This window comes from Macrobrachium nipponense, chromosome 9 (genome assembly GCF_015104395.2).
Source record: "Macrobrachium nipponense isolate FS-2020 chromosome 9, ASM1510439v2, whole genome shotgun sequence".
In the NCBI taxonomy this organism is placed as follows: domain Eukaryota; kingdom Metazoa; phylum Arthropoda; class Malacostraca; order Decapoda; family Palaemonidae; genus Macrobrachium; species Macrobrachium nipponense.
Window position 1 is genome coordinate 56,999,666 of NC_061110.1, and position 26,578 is coordinate 57,026,243.

At 38.5% G+C, this 26,578-nt stretch overlaps 1 protein-coding gene across 1 annotated transcript in view; it reads right to left on the bottom strand.

Annotated features, from left to right (window-relative positions):
* Positions 1 to 26,578, bottom strand: part of LOC135218331 (3'-5' RNA helicase YTHDC2-like) — a 789,914-nt gene that overhangs the window by 566,269 nt on the left and 197,067 nt on the right. Inside the window, 1 exon segment of the mRNA XM_064254560.1 lies at positions 18,379 to 18,387. Coding sequence (XP_064110630.1) covers positions 18,379 to 18,387 — 9 coding nt within the window.

Sequence of the window (26,578 nt, forward strand, 5' to 3'; positions counted from 1 at the left end):
GGAAATAGTTAATTGAGGTGGCTACTGCCCTGACATCATGTGCTTTACGGAAAGATTCAGGGTTTGCTTGTTTAATAAAGTAGAGGGTCTGTTGTCTTATGCCTTTAATTGATAAAGTGCCACCCTTTTCTCTCCTAAAGAGGGGACCCGAAGAGGAGGAGGATGTCCTAGACAGAAAGGCTCGTAAGGTCATTACTGGACAAAGAGAAGGGTCTTGAGGAAGAGGAATGACTTTCTAGGTTCCCACCTCAATAAAGGATCCTCATTTTTAGCTAAAAAGCTGAAAACCGGGGAGAGTAGAACTTCTCATGAGGGGAGAAATTCTATATGTCCCGTATCTCTGGACAGAGCCGACAGTTCTGAAATTCTAGCTCCTGAAGCCAGGCTTAGCAAAAACAACGTCTTTCTTAAGAGCATTATAAAAGAACAAGTAGAGTTGTCAGTGTCTGAAGCCAATTTGAGGACATCATTCAAAAACCATGACATAGAAGTAGGCCTTACAGAAGGTCTAAGTCTAGCACAAGCCTTGGGAATAGACGAAAAATAGGAATCTGTTAAGTCTATGTTAAAACCCATTTGAAAGATCTTCTTCAAGGCTGATTTATTTGTAGTAATAGTGCTAGATGCTAAGCCTTTTTCAAACAAGGACCTAAAAAAGGATATAGCTGAATTGATAGTCATGGTTTTGATGTTTGATTCCTTCAGGAAAGATGCCAACTTCTTAACTGCAGCGTCATACTGCCTCAAGAGTTGAATCCCTTTTATCTGATTCCAGGAAAAGGATATTCTGGGGATCTATACCTGCATCTTTTTTAGCCGCAAACTTCATGAAGTCCATAAAGTTAGGGCTTTGAGAATTCCTGAGGAAGCGAACACAGTCTTCATTTGTACTGATTGAGAGAGTCTGGGACTGGGAATCCGTTGGGGGCGAAGACCCAATTCCAGAAGCAGGGGATACCAGTTGCTCTTCGGCCAGTCCGGTGCTACTAGGGCCACTTGTCCCTTGAAAGTCCTGAGTTTGTTCAGAACTTTCAGAAGAAGATTCACTGGAGGAAAGATGTAAACCTTCTTCCACTGGTTCCAGTCTATGGACAGAGCGTCTGTGGCATATGCCAGAGGGTCCAGGTTGGGAGCCACATAGCATGGAAGCTTGTGGTTCGCTTGAGAAGAGAAGAGATCTACTTGGAGACCTGGGACACTCCGGCGTATCCATTGAAACGAACTGTTGTCCAGAGACCATTCTGACTCCAAGGGAACTGACCGGGATAGAGCGACTGCTATCACATTCCTTACTCCCGCCAGGTGGGTGGAGGAGAGATGCCATTTGTACTTGTCCGCCAGGGAAAAGATGGCTATCATGACATGGCTTAGATGTCTTGATTTGGAACCTCCCCTGTTGATGCAGTGAACTACTACTGCGCTGTCCAGAACCAATTTTACATGAGAGTTCTTTGGTGGAAGGAGCCTCTTTAGGGTCAGGAATACTGCCATGGCTTCCAATACGTTTATGTGAAGCTGTCGGAACTGTGGTGACCAAGTTCCCTGAACCTTTTTGAACTGACAATACCCTCCCCAGCCGCTTAATGAATCGTCTGTGTGGATAGTTATTACCGGGGGAGGATATTGAAGAGGTACCGACATGGACAGATTCTTCATCTGTGTCCAATGACGCAGACGGTTCCGAAGGATTTGCGGGATTGTTGACAACTTGTCCCGAGATCTGACATTTGCCTTTGAGCGCCAGATCCGGTTTATGTCTTTCAGTTTGGCTTTCATCAAGATGTATGTCACTGAAGCAAACTGAAGAGAACCTAGGATCCTTTACTGGTTTCTCTTTGAAGCATATTTGTACTTTAGAAATTGCTTTACTGACTTCATTATTTCTTTCCTCTTGGCTATTGGAATTGACAGATTGTGAGAGGATAAATCCCATTGGATGCCTAGCCACTGAAATCGGGACTCCGGAGTGAGTCTTGATTTTCCCTTATCTGGAACCCCAGATATTCCAGGGCTGAATTACTTTCTTTGTGGCTTTTCGGCATTCCTCGACGGTTGGCGCCCAGATCAACCAATCGTCGAGGTATGCTACTACCATTATCCCTTGCGACCTCAGTTGTTGAACGACTACTTCCGCTAATTTCGTGAATACCCTGGGAGCTACGTTCAGCCCGAAGGGCATCACTTTGAATGAGAATGCCTGGTCCCCTAGCTTGAAGCCTAGGTAAGGGCGAAAGTGTCTTGCTATTGGGATATGATAGTATGCGTCTGTAAGATCGATAGAGGTGGTGACGGCCCCCCGGGGAAGTAAGGTCCGAACCTGCGAGATGGTCAGCATTTTGAACTTGTCGCAGCGAATGGATAGTTTACTGGGACAAGTCTAAGATTACTCTTCTTTTTAATGAGCCTTTCTTTGGCACGCTGAACAAGTGACCTTGAAATTTTAAATGCTTGACTCTCGATATTGCTCCTTTCTGAAGGAGTTCCTCCGCATAATCTGTCAATTCCTTCGATGGAGTTGAAGGAATGGTCTGGGTGGAGGGGGGGGCCCTGATCCAGCTCCAACCCAGACCTTTTGACACAATACTTTGTGCCCATTTGCTGAACCCCCACCGATGCCGGAAGAGGAATGAATGAATGAATGATTGGAAGTTCTCTGGCATCCTGACATCGAAGGTCATTGACGCCGATATAATTTATTATAAATAAAGAATAAAATTATATGCAATTAAAACCATAAAAGCAAATATATCATTGTAAAAGTTAAATAGCTTTCAGAAGACCTGCTTCTGAAATAAATCTAAAAATGCCACTTGCATTGTATGACACATCATGTCCAAGAATCTTGGCAAGGATGAACCTGCCATCCTCACCTCGAGCCTCAAACAGATATCTATTTCTTTCCGTGCTATAAGTGGGGCATTCAGTCAACAAATGCTTCACGGTCAAGGGTATCAAACAGTCGTCACAATATAGTTGGTGTTGGCCAGCTAGCAAAAACTCATGTGTCATCCGAGTGTGACCAATTCGGAGACGACAAAGAGTAGTCTCCCACTTTCGGGGCATCACGTTATATTTCCAAGGGGATATAACATTTGTTATTTCTCTCATCTTATTATCAGCTAAGCTTTCCCAATGCTTTTGCCAATTATTATAAATAAAATTCTTAATTTTAGGTAAAAAATCATTACATGGAATGGGATACCTTCTTGGTAGCAACTCAGCTGCAGCATTCTTTGCCAGTGAATCTGCCTCCTCATTTCCACACACACCTACGTGTGCCGGAACCCAACAAAATCTAACTGTTATGCCTTTCAGACCAATAATAAAAAGCCACTCTAAAATCTTTAAAACCAAAGGGTTACTAGAATTAAAAACTTCTAAAGCTTGAAGGACACTTCTTGCATCACTAAAAATGGTAAAATTGCCCTCATCTTTTAATGCTATTTTCTCAATAGCGGTTAATATGCCATATAGTTCTGCAGTAAATATGGAAGATACTAGAGGAAGTGCACCTCTACAATTAAAAGAACCACTATATACTCCAAATCCAACGCCAGCATTAGATTTGGAGCTGCCGGAAGAGGAACAGCCTCCCTCCTACCTTGGGGATCTCACTGCTGCTGTGCTGGGTGAGCTCCACGGCCTCCACGGAAGTGTTTTCCTCTGTTGATAACTCTGCCTGATCCTCTCTGACGAAACGTTCCTCTGGCTCTACATCCCCTGGCAAACCGGTTGAAGTGCTGAAAAGCCTGGCCTTCGTACACTTGGTTGAACGCCGGGGAGACAGCGTAAGAGGTGGATGGTTGAGCCTGAGGTGAGATCAGGAGGATAGGTTGAGTCTGGCTCTTCGTTGTGGCAGCTTGTCCTGGTTGGGTGACTGGGACAGATGAAACTGCCTGAACAAAGTGTTGAGGTTTCTTTTGGTAGGGTTGAAACGTCTTCGGCTTTTTCAGCTTCTTGCCTGAAGCTGAAGAGTCCTGCTTTCTCTTAGCAGAGAGGCCCCAACGATCTTTGAGACTCTGGTTGAGACTCCTAGCTTCGTTCTGGACCTCTTTAACCGCTGACTCCGGGAAGAGGTCTGCCCCCCAGATGTTGGAGGAAAGGAACTTATTTGGCTCATGCCGAATAGTTGCTTCCTGGAGGACATGCTTCCTGCAGTTGACTCTTGCAACCACAAACTCATACAAGTCCGATTGGACTGTATAAGTCTGTAATTTAGTCAAAAGCTTGAAGAGCGGTTCCGATGCATAGGAACCGCTCTTCAAGTCATTACCATCGTGTTTAGAGTTCTTGCCAGCCTGGACCTTGCCTCGAATTCTGTTTGGATGAGGTTGTCCGGAAGCCTTGGGAGTTTTTTGCCGAACTGGTCCATAGCGCAGTCCGGTTTAAACTTTCCCACTGTGAAGGTGGCTGGCAAGTCCTCCCACATATCGCCAAATGAAGGGAACAGAGGAGATGTGGGATCTGCCTCCCTCAACTGCGGCAAAGGGTCCCCTTTCAAGCCTGCTTGGATGGTGACGCTAGCAATCTTCGTCAGGAAAGGAAGTGGTGCTTCCTCTTCCGTCGTGAAGATTGTGAATGGGCTCCTAAAGGCTTGAAGCCTGGTATTAATGCAGTCCCATTCTTCCAAACAGCGGAGCCATTCCCTCTGTGCCTGATCCCTACTATAGAGAACTGTCTCCTTCGGGATCTTGTCCTCCCTATTCAATGCTGACTCCGTCAGCCTGGCGTAGCCAATGAAAGGAGGCTGCAAATTTTCAGGGTAGAACTCGAAGTCTTCAATTCTTCGAGTTCCGCACTCCGGGATGGAGATGAGACCATCTTGGAAAGGGGCGAAAGACGCTACTCTCCAAGGGTTACTCATGGAGAATGGCGGGAGGGACTCATATGGAGGGAGTTGAAGGAGACTGGCACTAGCTGCTGGAGTAGCAGCTTGCGGAGCTTGATTAAAGCCAGACAGGAGGTTCTCTTGAGTGGACATCCTGTCCGACAGCTGGGTGAACATCTGCTCCATACTAGATCTCAAAGAACCTACTAAATCTCCTACCTGCTGCATCATCCCGGCGGAAAATGCAGCAGGATCAAAGCCACTTGCTGGCGCAGAAGCAGATGAGGTCCCCGAAGGAACTACCCTAGTAGAAGGAGAGACCACCGACTCCGCCGGAGTGCGGGATCTCTCTTTGGAGGACTTGGTCCTCGACCCTTTAGGAAGTGAAGCCGAAGAAGTAGACGCTTTCACTCTCTCTGCTCCGGGGTGAGAAGCCGGAGACTTATGAGCTGAAGACGACGAAGAAGTCTTTTTAGACGACGACGTCTTGCTTAGGGTTTTCTGCGCCCTGTGGCCCTTCACCTTGGGGACCACAGAGGCGTCAGGTGCACTATACGGGAGCTCCGCCCCCGTAAAGCCCTGGAAGGAAGAAGAAGAAGGGACAGGAGAAGAAGATCCAGGAACGCCCAAGGGAAGCCCTTGAGCGTCCAACATACCTACCTCAACCAATAAGTCATCCACACCTACCATAGGCTCTACATTAATGTCTAAGGTGGCGAGATATCCTGGCCTGGTCCTTCCTTCATGCATTGCTCCACCTGTCGTTGTATAGTCGCGATCGTCGAGGCTGCCTCAGTAGGGTCGATGTACCCCGTCGACTTGCCTCCGGGAAACAACAGGACAGCCAGCCTTTTCTCCAAGATGTAGGGCTGTCCTTTAGCGGCGTTTTTCCCGAATCCGCCGACCCAAGCTCTCAGGGTTGCGAGAGCGGTTTCCCTGACTGCGGCAGCCTGAAGGAGAGGGCAATTATTAAAACTTAAGGCTAAAGGTGAACCCTAACCATTAGACTAAATTAAGCTTAAGTCTAGCAATATATCAGAACTTCTATTGCATAAAGTTGCTACTATACTAAGGAGAACTTAAGCTTAATCATATATCAGAACTCATATTGTATGAATGTGCTGATGAGCAAAGTACTTACCCCATCCAAAAACTGACTCACAAGCTCGTAACAGATGGAACAAGCTTCATGAAACCAGACCTGCAGATCCGCATGGCTGGTGGAGCAGGGAGCATGAGTCCTGCAGACCTCGTGCCCGCAGGGGTCCTGCAACACGGCGTTACAGCCGGGATGCTGGCAGTTGGTAGCCTGTAAGTGGAAAGATACATGAGTATCAAGATTACACTCACAGGGCCACTCTAGTACTCCGCCGCATGCCGGAGATTAATGAAAAATCGGGCATAACCCCTCCCCTGAGAACCTTATGGAATAAATAGGTGATACAATAACTCCGGTGTAAGCCGGAGGAGGAAATTTCACAAACCAGAGGTAAATATGTAGGTATATGACATATAACTATAAAAGAAATTTCCAACATAGGGCAGGGGAGGGACCCAAGCTCAAGATAAAATACTTAAACTAACTTAAGCATAACTAAAATAAAATCGGAGAACGACTCCGAAGAGCGGCGCTGTCCAACGCTACCGGAAGAATGCCCAAACGGGCACACGCCGGAGACGATGGAACGATGGAAAGCTAAGGACCAACTGAAAACATATCCACTCCGTTGGTTGGCGGAACCTACCACGCCCCCTCCCGTAACCGATGGGATGCCGGGGAAGACGAGGCAGAGGCCCGCCGTCACAGGGGGGGAAAAAACGAGGAGGGAAGAAATCAGTTCCCGTGTACACCGCGGGACGCCGGAGCAACCAGGGAGGGGGGAGGCCAACCCCCCAACCCTCGCTACACCGAGGCACCACAGAGCACGAGGGAGAACAAGGTCACTCCCAGCCTAAAAGTCTGTCCAGACTCCCCTACTCCCTCCGCGTAGGGAGAGAGGGAGCCGGGCCCAGATGGAGCGACCGAGAACAGATGTCCCTCCCCCCCTCCTTAACTTTCCCTAATGGCGAGAGGAGGAGGGGGGAAAGCGACTGGGGCGGGCGTCTAGCCGTACCGCGATTGAGAGTGGACCAAGGTACGATAACACAACACAACCGACTGGGTCGGAAAGCCAAGGGTCTAATGCAACCAAACTGACCAGGATGGTGCAACAAATGCATGATGCAACAAAACTGATAAGAGAGGATGCAACAAAACTGTAACTAACATGGACCATAGGACTACCGAGACCCAGGCTACAAGGCTAGACGCCCTAGGCTAACCAGAACATAACTATACATCGATAAAAGAAAGTAGGGGAAAAAATTTATCGAAAGTAGGGGAAAAAACAATGAGTGAAAGAGAAAGGACGTCCAGGAGTGCACGACTGACTCGGAAGAAAGTCTAACACTCAGAGCTAGCCTAAGCCGGTAAAGAGAGCAATGGCTAGGGTCTGGACAAGGAAACACTCAGATGCCTACGTTAGATAGAGACATGCATGCATGAACTAACACCAGGGGTAGGCTAAATCCCCTAAAACGATGTAATAGGTAAAATGGCATAAATAAAAATGAATAATAGGACTAGAGTCACCCGTGAATAAATCAAAAGGAAAGGTTCCTGGTATGGAGGACCGAGAACCTAACCGAACACGAGGCGGGACAATGCGCCATGCTCCAGACCGGGACCCGTATTTATACCTAAAAAACGGCAAATACAGGCACCTGGATGGAACGAAACTAAATCCAAACCTTTACAGGACACTTAACTTAGCTGCTACAATCGCTGCACGTTCCATCACGAAGTAAGGAAAAAGATAAATCCAAAAATCACAGAGCGAAAGAAAACACGTGTGGTTTTAAGTCCGCTAACTGAAAGGATGGCCACCAGAGGCGTGGCGGTCGGCGTGGCATGGGGTGTAGTGGTAGTAGTTCCCGCCTCGACCTGTGGATCGGCTCTCTCGTTTGGGAATTTTGATATAGGAGAATTCTAAATGGCAAGAAGTTCGTGGTAGTGGTCTCACTCGCCCCAGTTACCATACCGACACCCTTCTTTTATTTTGGGTGAGCGAGTCAGTATACTGACATCATCTTTGATTTGTTTTTTCTCTGGTATTTGTTAGCTCATTTACCTTAGAAATAATGAACTAAAGGATTATTTCACGCAGCGACACGAACTGAGCCCAGAAAGTACATTTAGCACCAACCACATTGTGCCAAACAAGGCACAATCAAGAGTAGCACACTAGGCACCGTGTCAGTGCTGAACCCTTTTACGTAGTCATATAGGACATGGAAAAATATACCTACTAACTTTGAAGTTCAGATCATAAGTGTGTGTTACACAAGGAAAGAAAAGTATCTAAATATATCAAAGAAAGAAAGAAAAAAAAAAGAGGCAACAGGCACTTTGATACAGTAATTCTTGTCTAAAAATTCACATTACAAACCTAATGTGAAGGATAAAATATGACTGTTTCATGTGTCTTAAATCTTGATACATGTTAAGAATGCCACTTTAATCCTTAAGCTTACAAGGACTACTATCAGCATTATCAAATCTTGATACAAGTTAGGAATACCCATTAAATCCTTAAGCTTATGAGGACTACCGATTCATTATCAGAGAGAATGAAACTTGTACAAAATGTCACAATCAGAGAATGAAACTCGTTCAAAAATTTGCAAAGATAGTTTCTAACTCTTCTGACTACTTTATCATTCTTGTTCACTGTGTTTATGCTGCCCATCTGCAGCTCATTGCAAGGCTATTAACCCTGGATCAGGGTCACAGAAGTCAGGTATTTTGCTCAAGATAAACACCAGCCATGTCCTTCGAGAAACTTAACACTTCAGATTAGTTAGTGAGGCTTATAATCCAAACTTATCTCCTGGACTGATGCAGTGCCAAATATCTGACCTCTGTGCCAAACACCCAAAATTAATGACCCACAATGATGAGCATTGTCTTTGAGATTACATTATTAATATCATTTCAAAGTCATCTTAAAAGTTTTATCATTAGAAAATATATACTATAGCCAATAAGACAAAGAGAGAAATTATTAATTATTTCTGAGACAGAGAATAATAATGGTGAGAGAGAGGAGAGAGAGACGAGAGAGAGAGAGAGAGAGAGAGAGAGAGAGAGAGATACCTCCCTACAACTCCAACTCCTTCCCCTCTGCCAATACATATATTAAACTATCATTTACTCCCCACCCTCCTTTCTCGAAATGGATAAAGAGACTGGGAATCTTTATTTCTTTTATTAATCTTATTAATATTTGAAAATTATTAAGTAAATAATTTATGCATCATACTACAAAACAAACAAACATATGCAAGTAAGAGAGAGAGAGAAACTTTATTGTTATTATTTAACCTCATTAAACTTAACATTATTTGAAAATTAGTACTATAAATTATCATTTTATCATAAAATGTAGAAATACCCTTAAAGATATATACATAGTACTCTTCTAACACTTCAGCCAAAACAGAGGGAGAGTCACCACTAAGACAAACGTATCTCTCAGGGCGAGAGAGAGAGAGAGAGAGAGAGAGAGAGAGAGAGAGAGAGAGAGAGAGAGAGAGAGAGAGAGAGAGAGAGAGAGAGAGAGAGTTTTATCCTTATTTAAAAAGAGTGAACTGGTAAGATTATTGTACTTCTTTAAAATACTATCACATGTGAACTTTGTAATTACAGTTATATTATCATTATTTGAAAATATTAATAAACATATACCTATACTCTGTACCATAAAAATTCTCATCTCAGAGAGAGAGAGAGAGAGAGAGAGAGAGAGAGAGAGAGAGAGAGAGAGAGAGAGAGAGAGAGAGAGAGAGATTACATGAACTTAGTCGGCAACACAACACTTGCTCCCCCTTCTGTCACATTAACTTGACATATTTGACAACTCTGGACCTCAGTTTAGTATCTGGATTTAAAAAGAAAGATGCAGGGTAGAATGGGTTTTCCTTCATTCTTACATAATTTTTTTATTTATCAACTGAAATCTTACGAATTCACTATAGTATTTTTTTTAATTCTTTAACAAATTGTTATGATTGCTGATTACATTAATATTAATATTTGAAAATTAATCAATCAATTATTTACCATACAAAAGACACATACATATCGTGTGTGTGTGAGAGAGAGAGAGACCTTACCTTACAGCTCATTCAGGTGGCCACAGGTCTCTCAGTGTGAGGCACCTCTCATGTCTACCAGAGAATTGCTAATGCATTTTCCGGTATATTTTGCATCTTCCAATCTTGGATGGTCTGGGATGCAACTTAGATATTTGTCGAGCTTATTCTTAAACACATCTATGCTCACTCCTGGTATGTTCCTCAGATGAGCTCGCAACACACTGAACAGACGCTGCATTATTGATGCTGGTGCATAGTGGATTAATGTCCTGTGTGCTTTCTTAGTTTTCCTGGTATAGTTCTGGGCACTATTAATCTACCCCCACTTGCTCTTTCCAATATTTTTAGCTCCACGATGTTTTCAGCAATTCCTTCTATCTGCTTCCGTGCCTGTATTATCATCAGCATTCTCTTCTCCTTTCTGGACTATAAAATTTTAAAAATTGCAGTCTTTCCCAGTAGTCAAGAACTTTAACTTCTATTTTAGCTGTGAAGGACCTTTGTGCACTCTCTATTTGTGCAATATCCTTTTGGTAGTGTGGGTACCATGTCATATTGCAATATTCAAGTGGACTATGTACTTAAGTCTTATAAAGGATTATCAAGTGTTCAGCTTTTCTTGTTTTGAAGTGCCGTAACAACATTCCCATTTTTGCTTTGCATTTTGCCAATAGTATTGCTATTTGATCATTACATAACATGTTCCTATTCAACATCACACCAAGGTCTTTAACTGCTTCCTTATTTGTGATTGTCTCGTTATTCGACTCCCTATATGCATATAGCATTCCTTCTTTATCTCCATAATTTATTGATTCAAATGTATCAGAGTTAAATACCATCCTATTTACCTCTGACCATTCATATATTTTGTTTAGGTCTCTGTAGCGAGTTCCTATCTTCATCATAAGTAATTTCTCTTCTTATTCTTGTGTCATTGGCAAAACTACTCACTATCAAGTCCTTAACATTACTGTCTATGTCTGCAATTATAATAACAAACAGCAATGCACCTAACACTGTACCTTGTGGCACACCAGATATTACCTTAGCTTCCTCTGATTTCTCATTGTTTGCAAACACTATCTGTTTTCTGTTTTGTAAAAATTCTTTTTATCCATCTTCCTACTTTGTCCACTATATTATGTTTTCTAATTTTCTTTGCTAATATATTATGGTCTACCTTGTCCAAAGCTTTTGCAGTCTAGGTAAACCACATCTGTATCTTTTTCGTTTATCATATTTTTATGTATGTTCTCACGGTGGACTAACAGTTGGGTCTGTGTACTTTTTCCAGGTACAAAACCATGATGTCCTATATTAAACAAATTATTTTTCATTAAATGTTTCATTATATTTTTCTTCATTACCCTTTCATACACTTTCATAATATGCGATGTTAAGACTCACAGGCCTTTAATTACTTGCCTCTAGTCTTGATCCACTTTTGAAAGTGGGGGTAATATATGCTAATTTGTGTTCATCATAAATCTTGCCTGTATCTCAACTTTGTCTTAATAATATTGCGGGCGGCTTTGCGATAGAATGAACTATTTTCTTTAACAAAATGGCAGGGATGCCATCTGGTCCAGCTGCTGATCCATTTTTAATTTCATTAATAGCCTGCAAAATATCAGCTTCATTAATATCTATGTCCAAAAAATATTCAAAATTTTCATCTCTTATTTCTGTATCATTATCTTCATTATCAATTCTAGGGGTAAATTCTCTCTTACATCTTTCTGGTAATATGTTGCATATTTCCTTTTTTTCCATTTGTTAATCTCCCTTCATTTCCTAGAGGGCCTATTTCTATTCTTCTTTTATTCAGCTTTTTCACATATGAATACAATAGTTTAGGGTTTTGCTTGATATTTTCTAGGGTCTTTTTTTCTAAGTCCCATTTTTCATTTTTTTTATTGTATGACCTTTTGTTATGCATTTTCTAACTTACGTTTTAGTTCCATCACTTTCCATGCATTCATTTCTTTTGCAAGACCTTTTTTCTACTTTCTGATTTTCTGGAACAAAATCCTTCTATCTCTTGGTATGCACGACTGATGTTTACTTTTCTTCTTTCTCTATTTTATTTATTATACCGATATTTACCTGTCTACTAATGCTATCCTAATCTTTGTTTAATTCTTTATTTATTTCTGATCATTTTATATTCTTACTATAGAAATTGTATTTTCCAAATCCTTGCCACTTTTTCATCTCTTGCTTATCTTTGTTTTCACTTGCTTTGGAACGGACTGTTAATTCTATGACATTATGGTCTGAAATACTCTTATTATACACTATTATTTCTTTAACATAATTCACCTCGTTCACAAGTACTAGGTCTAAAATATTTTTCTTTCTTGTTGGCAGGTGATTTATTTGTTGAATGTTGTGTTCTAATAGCATTTCTAATAGCTTTTCGAATTGCCTTTTATCTTCTGCACTACTAATATGTACTCTATTTTTTATATGTATAAATACAACCACAATCTCCTATTCATTCTTTCCAATCTAGGAAAGGAAAGTTAAAGTCTCCGGACAGGAATATAGTCCAGTCTTTGTGATTTCTACATGTATGGTCCAGTCTTTGTGATTTCTACATATATCATCCAGTTTTTCTATTATTATGTCAAACTTTAGTATTAGGGGTCTATATATCACGATGTTCACTAATTTTTCATATTCAAATTTTACCGCTATTAATTCACATTTTGAGTTACTATATTTTTCATATATTTTTCCTTAATTTATGTCTCTCCCATATATCGTCATATATCGTGGTTCCCCTTGATTCCTATTTTTCTATCTGATCTATAAGTTTGAAACCCCTTTATCTGATCATCATTACCAGTCTCTTGGGAATATCATGTTCACTTATATTCATTGTACCTATTTTTTCAGCTTGTGTGAGTTCTTCTAAGAACTCTATTTTTCTTTTTGAGTTACTTGTAACTAAACCCTGCACATTCAGCACTATGATGGTTTGTGTGTTATCCCCATCATTTAATATGGATAATAATAAGGATTTTTCCATGTCTCTTTCCTGTTCTGATATGTTGTTCTTTTCTTCATTTCCAGATTTGATCTTCCATCTTCATATTTATTAATTTTGTGTACGTATCTGCATTTATCTCCGTATCTGCACCATCCCTGGTATCGTAGATACAGTGCTTGTTACTTGCACTGTACCTAGGTGCTGATGCCTGATATCTTGATGCTGACCTTTTATAACACAATGATGGATTGTTTTTTTCCTTCACCTCTTGTTGTTTGTTTGTTTCTTTATTTGCTTCATTTTACTTTAACTTTTATTATTTATTTGACTTTTATTTTTGTTCTTCATGGCTAAAGGGTGCATATATCAACATTTTTTGTTAAACTTACATCCTTTTCCTTCTTTCAAGATTTTGCATATTTTTGGATGTAGATCGGTGCCTTCATCCTCACAGCTGTCTAGGTATGCACATTTGCCATAAATCTCATAATTGTGACATATCTTTGGAAGCTTGTAGTGACATCTTTCACCAAATTTGCAATTCCCTCTTTTCAAAAGTGCAGATTGTGTCCTTTTTCTTGCTCTTTCCCATTGGTATGAAGATCTGGGTACAGCTTCTTTGGGACTTAATTTTGTGTTGTCATGTCGTAACTTAGTTCATCATATGTATGCTGTTGTATTGCCTCATGTAGTAACTATGAGTATCTCTGTATCCATACTCATGTCCTGTTCTTTGCTTTCATTATTTTTTTTCTATCACTTCAGTTTTATTTTCTTCTTTCCTGTTTTCCTCTTCCTCATCTTCTTCATCCTCTACTATTTGCACATTAAGTCTCGAATTAATAACATTATCTATCCATGATAGACATGTTGAACAAAATACTCGTGTCCTCACTTGTATTTTGCTGGACTTGTACACACTGAGGATGCGTAGCATTTCCTGATCAGGTTTTGTGGATTTACAATGCTATACCACACCTTACATAAATTATATGCTTTCGTCATTTGTTTTCCTATTGCATCAATCAGTATATTCGCTATATTCACCTTAATGATTTTCTTTGTTGGAATGTGTTGATTGGTGTAAATTTTCTTTATAAGTCTTTTGATCACTTGAATTTTATTTGGAACACCTTCAATTATTTTCAAAATATTTTCAGCAGAATTCCTCTAGTTTGAAGGATCATATCCTCCCAATATGAGAGATTATTATTATATGAATATATCATCAAATATTAATAATAATTAATACTGTACTACAGTATTAATCAATATTAATACGTATTTGAAAATTAGTAAACCATTTCTATATCCTAAAAATGTATTTAGTCATGAAAACATCAAATTACACTAATTACTGACTATTTACTGTCGGAAAACCCGTGAATAGGCGAATTTCCTGCAAATAATGGGTAGATATGGTTCAAAGAAAAATCTGCGAATAAGTGAGTCCGCAAATCTCGAGAACACAAATATAGGAGGTTGACTGTATAGCAATTCTTTGATTATCTGAATCGCTGTTATCCAGAACTTGACGTTAACCCTTAAATGCCGGCGGCGTTCGTGAGTGAGCGCCGAAGCAAAAAAAATGTTTTTTTCAAAAAATAACAGCACGCTTAATTTTCAAGATTAAGAGTTAATTTTTGGCTCCTTTTTTTGTCATTGCCTGAAGTTTAGTAAGCAACCATCAGAAATGAAAAAAAAAATATCATTATCATATGTAAATATTGGGATATATGACACCATGAAAAAAAAATTTCATATATAATTGTATACAAATCGCACTGTGAGCAAAACAGTTAAAGCTAAAGAGTTAAATTTTTTTCTTTGTATTGTTCACTAAATTCTGATCATTTTGGTATATAACACATTGTAAAACGATCAAGGCAACACAGAGAAAATATTATAAAAAAATGATGCAGGAATTCGTAACGCACGGACGTAAAAAAAAAAAGCAGTTTTCAAAAATTCACCATAAAATCGAAATATTGTGCTAGAGACTTCCCGTTTGTTGCAGAATGAAGGTAATTGATTTTTAACATTACTAGACTGTAAGTGTTGTAGCTTACAATTGAAGTTTTCACCCATTTCGGTCGAGTTAAAGTTGACCGAAGGACGAATTTATTATATTTATCGTTATCAATATGAAAATATTTCAAAACTGATATAAGCTACAACCTTCAATTATTTTTTCGTTGTATTCTACATGAAATTGCGCACATTTTCATATATAAAACTTTATGTAACAGCTAATTTAAAATGGTGCAAACATTACGACAATTGGACAAAAAAATTTATGATTTTTTGTAAGAGTTACCGTGCGGATGTAAGGAAAAAGTTTATTACATAAATTCACCATAAATAGAAATATTGTGCTAGAGACTTCCAATTTGCTGCAAAATAGAGGTAAATGATTGAGTATTACTAGAATGTAATAGTTTTAGCTTACAATTGCGTTTTTCGACCATTTCGGTCGAGTCAAAGTTGACCGAAGGTTGAAATTTTGGCACTTATCGTTATTCATATGAAAATATTTCAAAACTGATAAAAGCTACAACTATGGGTTGTTTTAGTTGTATTCTACATGAAATTGCGCACATTTTCATATATGAAACTTTATGTAACAGCTACTTTAAAATGGTGCAAACATTGCGACAATCGGACGAAAATATTTCAGATTTTTATCGGAAGTTACCACGTGGACGTAAGGAAAATGTTTTTTTTTTTTTTCATAAATTCACCATAAATCGAAATATTGTGCTAGAGACTTCCAATTTGTTGCAAAATAAAGGTAAATGATTGAGTATTACTAGAATGTAAGATTTATAGCTTACAATTGCGTTTTTTTACCATTTCGGTCGAGTCAAAGTTGTCCGAAGGTTGATATTTTGGCACTTATCGCTATTTATATGAAAATATTTCAAAACTGATAAAAGCTACAACCATGTGTTGTTTTTAATTGTATTCTACATGAAATTGTGCACATTGCCATATATAAAACTTTATGTAACGGCTAATTTAAAATGGTGCAAACATTACGACAATCGGATGAAAAAATTTATGATTTTATCGGAAGAGTTACCGCGTGGACGCAAGGAAGTTTTTTTCATAAATTCACCATAAATCGTAATATTGTGCTAGAGACTTCTAATTTGTTGCAAAATGAAGGTAAATGATTGAATATTACTAGAATATAAGAGTTTTAGCTTACAATTGCGTTTTTCGACCATTTCGGTAGAGTCAAAGTTGGCTGAAGGTTGAAATTTGGCACTGATCGTTATTTATATGAAAATATTTCAAAACTGATAAAAGCTACAACCATGAGTTGTTTTTTGTTGTATTCTACATGAAATTGCGCACATTTTCATATATAATACTCCATGTAAAGGCTAATTTACAATGGTACAAAAATTATGTCAAAGTGACAATAATTTCTGAGATGTGTCCCTATTACTTTTTAGTGTGAGAAGAAAGAAATTGGCGCTTGCGCGCATGGATAATGATTGTAAACAAAACAACGCCTTGATCCGTGAGCTCCCAGCATCCCCCAGGCGCGTGATTCAAAAGTTTTAGGCTGGTAGGCCAATAACTATTTTTCCGCGAATTTAAAAAAAAACTTTTATATATCGATGTACCATACATCCAATCGGCACCCAACAGACAATTTATATCAACGTTTAATACGTCCAATCGGCGTTAAAGGGTTAACTGACACACCCAAACCAGGGACCAAGGCCCCAAACATATATATCTAAATTTTTTAAAATTTGAAAAAAAAAAACCTGATGGTTGGCAATGATCCCTGGCTTCAAGAAAATGTTAATAATATACTGCTTACACTCAAACAGACAGAAAAGGATTAAGGGGGTGGGGGAGGCCTGGAGAAGTTTCCAAAGTGGGGGGGTCAGATGGCTAGACTCCATGGGAGAGGGGAACAGTAAGGCCGTGTAGAGAAGGGGTTCTTTTGGAAGGTGGGTGGAGCTGGGAGCAGTTTCCCTGGCTTGGAGGGGGTGGGGATGTAGTGTTGGACAGGTGAAGAGGGCTACGTAGACATTGACTTGATACAGCTTGTTCCATTTTGTGATGTTATGATTATGACTTTTCTTATTCATTTTTTATGCTATTATAATTTAGATTTACATTTTATGCTATTATCATTTAAATTTTTACTGTACTTTCTCTTTTTTCACAGCCCAAAAGATAAATCCAACTGTGTGCATAGGGTAAGAGAGAGAAAGAGAGAGATCTACATAAATACAATATTCTCGTGTACTGTTTTGACATGAGCGATAATCATACTATCAATCAAAAGCTTTGTAATCAAATTCTATAGTACAGTAATAAAATGAAAGCAAACATACCACATAAAGAACACAAAAAAGCACACTATGTAAACAAACATATTAAAATTTGTTTTGTGTTGTATGTCCAAGATTTTTAAAATTTATTTTTACTTTTCTCATTTGTATTATCAAATTTTTACATTTATAACCAAAAAGATAAATGGAATCATGTATATTGGGTCAGTGGCAGATCAAGATATATTTCATGGGTGGCACTTAGCATTTTAATGTATGTATGTATGTATGTATGTATGTATGTATGTATATATAATATATATATATATATATATATATATATATATATATATATATATATATATATACTATTATATATATATATATCTATATTATATTCCAACAAACCGAGGATGTACGTGCACTACATTGATGACACCTCTGCGCCGACTCCCAGGATGATATAGAGCAGCTGCGACGTGCATTCCACGACCACAGCTGCCTCACGTTCACGATTGAACATTGCAAAGACCGCCGCCTCCCCTTCCTTGACGTTCTTGTCGAACAGCGAGATTCTGAATTCAGCACGAAGGTGTACACGAAGCCGACAAACCTGGGTATGTGCATGAACGGTGAGAGCGAGTGCCCTGAGAGGTATAAGCGCTCCACCATCAGCGCCTTCGTCAGGAGGGCCCTCTCACACTGCTCCTCCTGGAATGACACACACAGTGAGTTGGAGCACGCCGCCCAGGTCCTCATCGACAACGGACACACCAATCGTGCTGTTGATGAATCTATAAGGAAAAATATGGAAGCCTGGTACCACCAGGAACCCCGCCCCGATGTTGCAGAGCCCATCAAGCTGTTTTACAAGGGACACTTCCACCGGAGGTACAAGGAGGACGAACAAGCCCTCAAAAAGATCATCGACGAAAACGTCAGCCCCGCCGACCCAGACAAAAATACCAAGTTAATTATCTATTATAAAACGAAGAGACGAGCAGCCTGGTGATGAGAAACAACCCTTCGGCGCCCCTGCAGGATCCCTTGAAGACGACGAGTGTGGTCTACCGTTACACATGCCCCGTCCGAGGATGCCTCGGCAAATACGTCGGTATGACCTCCATGCGTTTCTCCAAGCGAATCTCCTGCCACGCTCAAGAAGGAGCCATCTTCAACCACGCCAGGACTGCTCATAACAAACGGATAAAGAGAAATGATATTATTCCTAATATCGAAATAATAGACCAGACAACGGATCCCCGACGTCTGCACCTCTTAGAAGCCCTCCATATAGGCAAGGAGAAACCAAATCTTAACATCACCCAAGAAACGTTTCTCCTTCCCACCGCCGCCCGGAGAGCAGCGAACGACCACCACCCGACAATACCAGATAATCAGGAGCCCCCACGGGATGACAGGATTCCTGCTATGGATGGAATTCCTGTCGTTCATCCCCAAGCACACTACTGTGGTGCTCGCACGAGAGAATCCCCGAGACCTTCGAGGTGAGATCCACGACTTCGTCCAAGACCGGCCCGACTAATGAGAATGCAACTCTAGGTCCGAGCCGCTATAAATACCGCCCCACAGACTTTCTTGCTACAGTCTCTTCAAACGACTCGTCCGAGGATGACCTGCGAGAAGGTCGAAACGTTACGTAATACCAGCTATACCAGCACCAATACCAGCCCTTAAATCAAAGACGAACCCAGCCCCGAACTGAACTACGCCTACGGAATAATAACCAGCACTGACGACAACCCCTGCTTGAAACTGGACCTGATATCCTTTTCCAATAAAAGATTACCTTCAGCATTTATGATTTTTGAAAATTCCCAATATGAATATTGGTCAGTTACTCAGAGACATCGCTGAGCCTGAGAAGCGAATTGTAAGGAAAATAGAAAAAGCAATATATAAAATCAACTCGCTTAATTCTGCCATTCTTTTTAACAATAATAATAATAATAATAGGAGTGTTGATAATATTATTAATGATAATAGCAAATAATAATGATAATACAGTAATATTAGTATTGATGACGCTGACCATGATAACGTTCCATCATCATAATGTTTAGCCATTAAAATAATCACCAATAATATCATAATAATCAAACGAAAAAATTATAGAAAAATAATACTACTACACTCACTACTACTTCTCTAAGAAAAGCAAATATTTTATTCTGTACTCACCATGAAAATACTGTACATCCGCTAAAGAACTTGAAAATAAGGGGAGGGGGAGGGGGAAATGTAAACTGTGCGGTGATTGGCCGACACTTACGGCTGCCTTATGAGGAAAAATGCTGATTTGCTTAGAACTGACTACCCGCTTAGTGACGCGCGCTACTCATCGACTCACTCCTGAGCTGCGCATGTACGTCCTTGTTGGTTCTAACTGAGCCCGTGATGAGGCTGTAACCTCCGCGCGACACAACGTTCATTCATGTAGACAAAATCAATAATTCCTACTGCTCAAGTAGGGATTTTGACCTTTTTGAAACTCCTGAATAGCATAGAAATGCAACAAATGACAGAGGAAACGTTGCCAAATCCACTGATACGCCTAACTCAATATTGGTGGGGGTGGCGTTTACAACTATGTGGTTCTGAGGCCCTCACATACATACATACATACATACATACATACATATATATATATAATATATATATATATATATATATATACATATATTTACAGTAGAAGCCTCGGTTCTCGACGATAATTCGTTCCAGAAGGAGCGTCGAAATTCGATTATTTCGAGAACTGAATCAAGTTTTCCCTTAAGAAATAACTGAAAAATGGATTAATCCGTTCTTGACCATCAGTTATTACCCTAACCTTGCCTTTTTTATACAATACATTACATGTAAATTACAACTACCTAAATTAAAAGTTAAAGTAAATATCATGTTAACGTATATTTATAATTTTAAATGTGTAATATACAGTATAAAAGAAAACTGGCCTGCATCCAACATTGTTGACCAAGCGCCATAGGCTACCTAGGTAAATAGTAAGTAGAACGTAGTGTAGTGGGCAGGCATAAAACGTGTTGCTAACATAATAAAAACATTGAAAAGCAAGTCTAATTATTAAAGTATATTAATAAACTATTAAAATTAAACCCAATTTATATTTTTCAAAAACTTACGAAAATTTGCCTACAGTAAGTCGGCATTTAAGGATGTAAACAACCATAAAACGCAGCCCTGGTGGGTTTATAGCGGGACTATGGTAGTAAACAAACCATATTGTTGCTATAAGCCTAGAAACGTTTACATTCGATATTACAGTAATTTATAGTAAATCTTATACGAGTCGGAGTCGACTGCAATACTATATACAAAATCGATTGAAAATTATCTTTCAGTAAATGTTATGATACTAACGATTTTGTTTCATAAACGTCCTTATAAAAAAGGTGCGTCTTTTACGGCAAATTGTCCAATATCAGGGCTGGTTTCAAGCTTATTGGACTTGACAATTAATACCATTACGTACCAGTATCTCTTGAGTTTAATATCAAGCTATCCTCCTTTTTTTTTTTTTTTACGAGGACGCTTATAAACCAAGCATACAGATTGCGTTCGTCACCGCGCACGCGTTATACATATGTAAACTGTGTCACTACCAGATCTCATACGTAAACATTGACGTCTTTTAACAGTAGACATAAAAGAATCGTCGTAATTTCTGTCATTATTCTATACAATAGCGGCTTCTCTGATTTAAGCTAAGGCTAACCTCCTCTTTACCAACAAGCTTAAGATTGCGTTCGCTACGAACGGCACACGTTACGTATGTAATAACAGTTGGTTTCAACGACCAAATCTCACACGTAAACAATGACGTATTTTTCCAGTAGACATAAAAGAATCTACTTACTTTCTATAATTAATGTATACCGTAGCGGCTTCTGAGTTAAACTAAGGTTAACCTCTTCTTTACCGGCAAGCTTAAAAAGCTTAGATTGCGTTGCTACCGAACCGAACTGTTACGTACGTAACAGGTTTCACTACAAAATCTTACACGTAAACATTGACGTATTACAGTACGACATAAAAGATTAGTCTTAAATTTCTTAATAACTACGCACTTAATATGGCATAGTGGCTTCTCTGATTTAAGCTATGGCTAACCTCTTCTTTACCGGCAAGCTTAAAGATTGCATTCGCTACCGAACCGCACATGTAACCTACGTACGTAACATTGCCTTCACTCCCAACCTAACACTTAAATGCGTATTGCATTTTAGAATACGTAGGTTTAAGCTTGAAAAAAAAAATCAAGCAAGGGTGCTTAATTAAATCTTTCTTTCGCTCATCACTTTCGTGCAGAAGAGAGGATAGACGAAACTTAAGGTTTATTTTGGAGTTGGAAATGATGGAAACGTTTTGAAGAAGGAAAACGCGAGATGCCATGTAAACACTTTTCCATTATGTATTTCAGAGAGTAACAATAGCAAAGGGTTTGAACATAGATAGCCAGTAGTAATGTTTTTGTCTCATGATACACCTGGCAGCAATGAACAACCTCCACTAGATTGTTTTGCTCTAAATCCTTCAAAGGGCATTCTTAAGAGGTCTTTGTGTACTGTATCCCGTACTTAGCATTTAAGAAGGGGTAAACATGTGTAGGAGTTTGGAGGGAGAGAGGAAGCATGAATTCGGCACAGTTTCCTAACACCGGCCCTGACAACATTGGAGGATGATATTTTCTGATTAGATAAAAATTAGGATTCCAAAACCTATGTTTAGGGAAATGTGCATATAAATAAGTAATGGAAAATTACAAAGATAGAAAATAACCAATCTGCTTAGTAAAAACGTAAGAAAGTATCATATTTTTTAGCAAAAATTCCCATTTCGTATCATTCTAACCGGCGTCGTAAAAGAGTAAACTTTTTTGAAAAAGTATCAAAATGATACTTTCGTATCACAAAGAACATCAAATGCTAGTCGGTCCAAGCAAGAATTTATGCAAATATATGCAATTTTGTGCAAGAATTATGCTATTAATCTATCATTATCTCATTTCTCTAATACATTTGAGCTAAAACAACGATGTAATGGAAATTTAAAACACTTATATATTAGGTGAAATGATACAAAGTGACGAACAGACAATATTATAACTAATAATTTGATGATCTTTACATGTTAGCAAACTCGAAATAAAACACCATTTTTCTTTAACAGATCACATACGCAATCACTAGTATACTATTTGATATGCAATCACTAGTATACTATTTGACAAATGTGTGAAGATCACACATACAAATGTGAAGAAAAACACAAATTTTACTTATTACTGCATCATTATCATGCCACTGAGAACCATTTTTCTTTAACAGGTAACATACACAATTAATAAATACTTGAAAATGTGTGAAAATTACTTCAAAGATAACATTTTGATAGTTACTGAAAAATTAAAACTAAAAAAAAGGTAAACAAACAAACCAGTCTCTACTCAAGAAGAAAAACATACGTACTTATTACTTGATCATTATCATGCCACTGAAACACCATTTTTCTTTAACAGATTACATACACAATGAATAAATACTTGAAAATTGTGTGAAAATCACTTCAGACATACCGTATTACTCGCATATCATGCGACTTTTGAAACCTAATTTTGAAGCTAATTTTAAAGGGGTCGCATCATACACGCGGTATAAAATTAGCGTACCTTCTATGCTTTCCCAAATCGGCAGATTGCGATAGTTACTACCGGAGGAAAACAGTAGATCTTTTAAAAAGACATGCTTTACTTGTACTTCACTATATCCAGTGATATTGTATGCATTCTCATATTACTATTGTATTTTAAAATACAAAAGAGCGATCGTGCGCCATTTGCATTATTTTGGTTTATACAGCATGTTTAACTATTCTAGTCTAACCATCTATAATTTCCAAATCAGTTGATTAGGCACAATACCGAAGGAATTTTTACTTTTTGTTTTACTCGGTAAAAGAAACATTTGTTACTTGAACTATTACTTTTATTTTAGGATACGCAGTCAAGTGAAAATTTATTAAAGTAAAAAAAATGCATAAAATTAATAAACTAAAATCCTCCAAAGTCGCTCTCCGTGTCCGTATCATCAAATACTGCTCTGAATTCTTCGCCATCAAGGCAGTCATATTCGTCATCCTCCAGATCTTTGATCATTTCATCTTCATATGGAAGGTATAGTCTTGCCACGTGGCGAGCTCTCTGGCGTTGCTTTTAAAGATCTGCCCTTATGCTAATTTTACAATAACAACAACTGCCGGTGTTTGACAGACCTTTGAATGTCCTTGAGACAAACCCCGAGGCTATAATTATAAGATTATAAGATTATAAGGGGTTTTCATTCCCAGGTACAATCTCCTTCCTATTCGGCCTTGCTCTCTCTCTCTCTCTCCTAAATCCTCAGCTGTCCATGCGAGAGCTTTTTTTATGGGACAACATAGGCCCGCATTTCGCATTTTCCATACCTAATTATTTGTATACGATTGCCCTTTCTCGGCTGTGAAGTTCATGTCTATCCATGGCTGTGAGATGACCAGGAATAACTTGTAGTCGGTGTCAAAGTCACTCCACACTTCAGTCAGGCCAAAACTTTGCCATATCGCATTCAAGCAATATTCAGTCATTGTTTCTTATCTATTATTTTGTCAGAGAGAGAGAGAGAGAGAGAGAGAGAGAGAGAGAGAGAGAGAGAGAGAGAGAGAGAGAGAGAGAGAGAGAATCTGTTTGTATACGATTGTTTATTTTCTCACTCGTCAAACTTACTCTGTTATGCTTTATTTCATATTTCCTTGCTCACCAATTTATTCTATACCTACGATATTAAGAAATCAAGATATGTGTAGAAGGGAGAACTGCCTCCAGACTGTACAGTCAGTATGGATTTAAAGGCACGTGGAACTAGTTGAAATATTCGCAACAGCACCAAAATGAGATGCCATGGTATAGAAAATCTGACTCCGTTTCTTGTTATTACATAAAAAAAACTTTATCAATCGTGAACTTACGTAATTTATCTAGAATTCTGCGTAACGGAAAAGATAATATTTGATATTTGTAATGGGAGAAATGGTTTTATCTCTGTTGTTGTTATAAATTTGGCAGATATGCGATCAAACACGTGGGAGGACCAAAACAGTTGTTGTTAGTCGCCGGGGATATAAAGGTTGTGACCAGCAGACAGAAAGATTAACATTTTTCCAGAGATTAAAGAGCTGAATTTTGTTTTGAAGCTATGTCAACCGCGTTAGTAAATAGGTATCATCTTCTAAAGAAATTTTTTCTTTTCTTTTTGCGGAAGAATCTTCAAACCATTTTGCATTCAAAGTAATGAGAAGGAATCATTCTATTCTTCATGTAATCAGTAAAATACTTACACTAATAAAAACTAAAACTACGTATTGTATGCAAAACACACACATCATCGTTAGCTTCGCGTGTGTAAACGTTCATTCTAAGAAATTCACAGAGTAGTATAACTAACACCTGATTGGTTGGTTGGTAGCCATGGAGATCTGTTATCCAATGAATGCCCTCTGCTTCTGTTCTATTTATAGACATATGCCGTGGATGGCACTAGTTTTGAACGTTACCATGTTCGTGATTTTCTGACTGCTGACGGCAAAAATTACTCAATAATTTTCTTTATATAATTATTTCTTCGTGAAAACAATAATATAATATGATCATTTTAACTTTAATGAATAGGGGTATGAAAAATACGAGTGTGTCGTAGCGATGCGTCATCAATATGGTGGTATGAAAATACCACATGGTGTTGTAGCGATACGTAGTCACGAAGTACAAATCCTTTTCCCGGACCATCCTCAAAATTTTACGACTCTTCAACTTCAAGATCGATATTGTGAAATATATTATATAGTCATACTTATTGTTAAAATTCACAAGTTGAACAGCAAAACATTATTATATTTTGATTGTCATGTACATATATTTTTTGCGTTTTACGGAATGTTTGTTTTGAAAATAATAGCTATTAGTGAACATATGATATTAATCGTCCCACTATTTTGTTATAGGTGATCTTAGTTATCTCACATTCATTTAACAGTATTATATTAATATTTATTTAAATAAACTGTAATTAATAAATAACAATAATGAAAAACATAAAGGGAAAAAATGTTTTTGCTGCAGTAGTGAAGTTTGTTTGATTATGCATCTGACCTCACATTTCCGAAATCTGAAAAATTCCCAAAACCGAAACATCGGAATGTGTACTGCACATTTTTTTAAACACGCACACAATGTCTACACATTTACTGATACCTGTTGGTGAAAGACTCAAATTACAGTATTTATTCCTGAGAGAGAGAGAGAGAGAGAGAGAGAGAGAGAAAGAGAGAGAGAGAGAGAGAGAGAGAGAGAATGATTTACGACTCAAAGGCGTGTTATTTTTACAATTATTTTATTATCTTGGGATTCTTTTTTAATCTTGAGATTTTCTATTAAATTCTCGAGATTAGTAAGAAAATTACCGTAACTTGACTAGCAGCAGCACACATCTGAATGACTCTGCCATTAGCATGCCAAACCACCAACCTTACGAACTAACGCTCTCGGAAAAGGAACTGCATGATACATGAGATACATGTATACCTGTTTATTGTGTTATTGGTGAAAATTTGGGGGTCGCATGATAACTACTGAAAAAAGTAAAACTTAACAAAGGAAAAAAAAGTAATTCTTTACTCATGAAGAAAAAACATTATTAACACTTTACTGATCGTTTGTCATGCCACTGTGGGTATTTATTTATATTCAAAAAATTTAACATTCCTTAGTTGGGTTCAAACTTAGCAATTAACTCATTTGTTAGTGATGCTTTTGAGGCAATTTCACTATGAAGATACATATATTCACTATAGCTGTGTATGAAATTGAGGAATGTTCTGCATTTTATTTAAAATTTTAGTGAAAATACATTCTAAAATTGTACTAAAACCCTAAGTGTGAAAGGAATTATGCTAAGCTCCAATTCTTGGATCAAATTATGCTAAAAAAACATGAAATTATGCTACATTTGGTAGCACTGGATGACGCCAACTAGCGGCGGCTGGCGGAAACAGTTTTGTTTACAAACATCATATGGTCGGGGGTCGGAAACTGGTTTTTTGGTTGAAAACAGATACACAGTTTATTGGAAATTTAGTGGCGAAATCCGATTATGTCGAGTTCTAATACGGTCGTGAACCGGGTCT